At 67.2% G+C, this 1,114-nt stretch overlaps 1 protein-coding gene across 1 annotated transcript; it reads left to right on the top strand.

Annotated features, from left to right (window-relative positions):
* Positions 1-662: 662 nt before the first annotated feature.
* Positions 663-1,097, top strand: EMIHUDRAFT_260042 (hypothetical protein; the record flags this gene model as incomplete). Its single annotated transcript, XM_005793148.1, has 1 exon — positions 663-1,097. The coding sequence occupies one exon, from the start codon at positions 663-665 to the stop codon at positions 1,095-1,097; it is 435 nt and encodes a 144-aa protein (XP_005793205.1).
* Positions 1,098-1,114: the final 17 nt, after the last annotated feature.

Here is a 1,114-nt window from a genome sequence, read left to right as displayed (position 1 = left end):
ACTCTTTGCGCTTCCGCCGTACCCGCGCGCCACGCACACCAGCTGTTGCGCGCGCAATGCACGCCTCCTCGTTTCGGCAAAGCCAGCTGTTTCGGAAATTCACCGGATGTTGCCGGTGCCATGTTGACTTCGAGAACGATTTCCTGGGCAGCGCCCGCATGTGTGCATATCACCCTGCAGCGTGTCACGGCGGCGGCGGGGGACACCGAGTCCGCAGCGGAGCCCGCCACGGCGCCTAACGCCGCGCCCCCCGCGGCGCCGGCCCCGGCCGCAGCCGTGCAGGCCGCGGCCCCTCCCGCGGCTGCAGCCGCACCGGCTGCGGCCGCGGGCCCGTCAAATGCGACGACGGCCGCCATTAGCGCCCTCCTCGCCCAGCGCATTGCTTAGTGGTGCGCTCGCCTACCTCCTGCGCGACGCTCACTCGAGCGCGTTGTCTGACTTGGCGCGCGCGCAGCGCGCGAAGAGGTGTGAAGAGGGGGGGTCGTGTCCGGTGTGAAGGGTAACCCACGAGGGTATCAGCCTATCCTCTAGGGGCCCAATGCGGGTCCTCTCAAGAGGGTATCAGGGTATAGCCCTGAATTTGATACTACACCAAGCTGAAGTACCGAATCCAGGAAGTGTCACCGCACCGCCCCCGGGTACAGTGCAGGGTGGTGGCGAGAATGAGCACGCCCACGACCAGCAAGATACGGATCCTCTGCCTGCACGGCTACGCTCAGAACGCCGCCTTCTTCCGCCAGCGCACCGGCTCGCTGCGCAAGGCGCTGAAGGCGGTCGCGGGTGACTTTGTCTTTGTCGACGCACCCTTTGCAGCCACCGCCGGCTTCCTAGGCGACATCAACGCCGATGAGCGCGGACAGTCGCTCGGCTGGTGGACTTTTGACGAGGCCACCGCCTCGCGCCCGTCCCTCTCGCACGAGTACGCTGGCGTCGAGCGGTCGCTCGAGCTCCTCGACGCCACATGCGAGAGGGAGGGGCCGTTTGACGGCGTGCTCGGCTTCTCTCAGGGCGCGGCGCTGGCGGCGCTGCTGTGTATGCGTCGGCGCACCCTCTTTCGCTTCGCGATTCTCGTCGCAGGCAACGCGCCGCCCTTCTGAGACCCTTCCGAGACCCT

This window comes from Emiliania huxleyi (genome assembly GCF_000372725.1).
Source record: "Emiliania huxleyi CCMP1516 unplaced genomic scaffold EMIHUscaffold_10291, whole genome shotgun sequence".
Classification (NCBI taxonomy): domain Eukaryota; phylum Haptophyta; order Isochrysidales; family Noelaerhabdaceae; genus Emiliania; species Emiliania huxleyi.
Note: the sequence above shows the minus strand (reverse complement) of the source record. Positions and strands in the feature narration are given on the sequence as shown.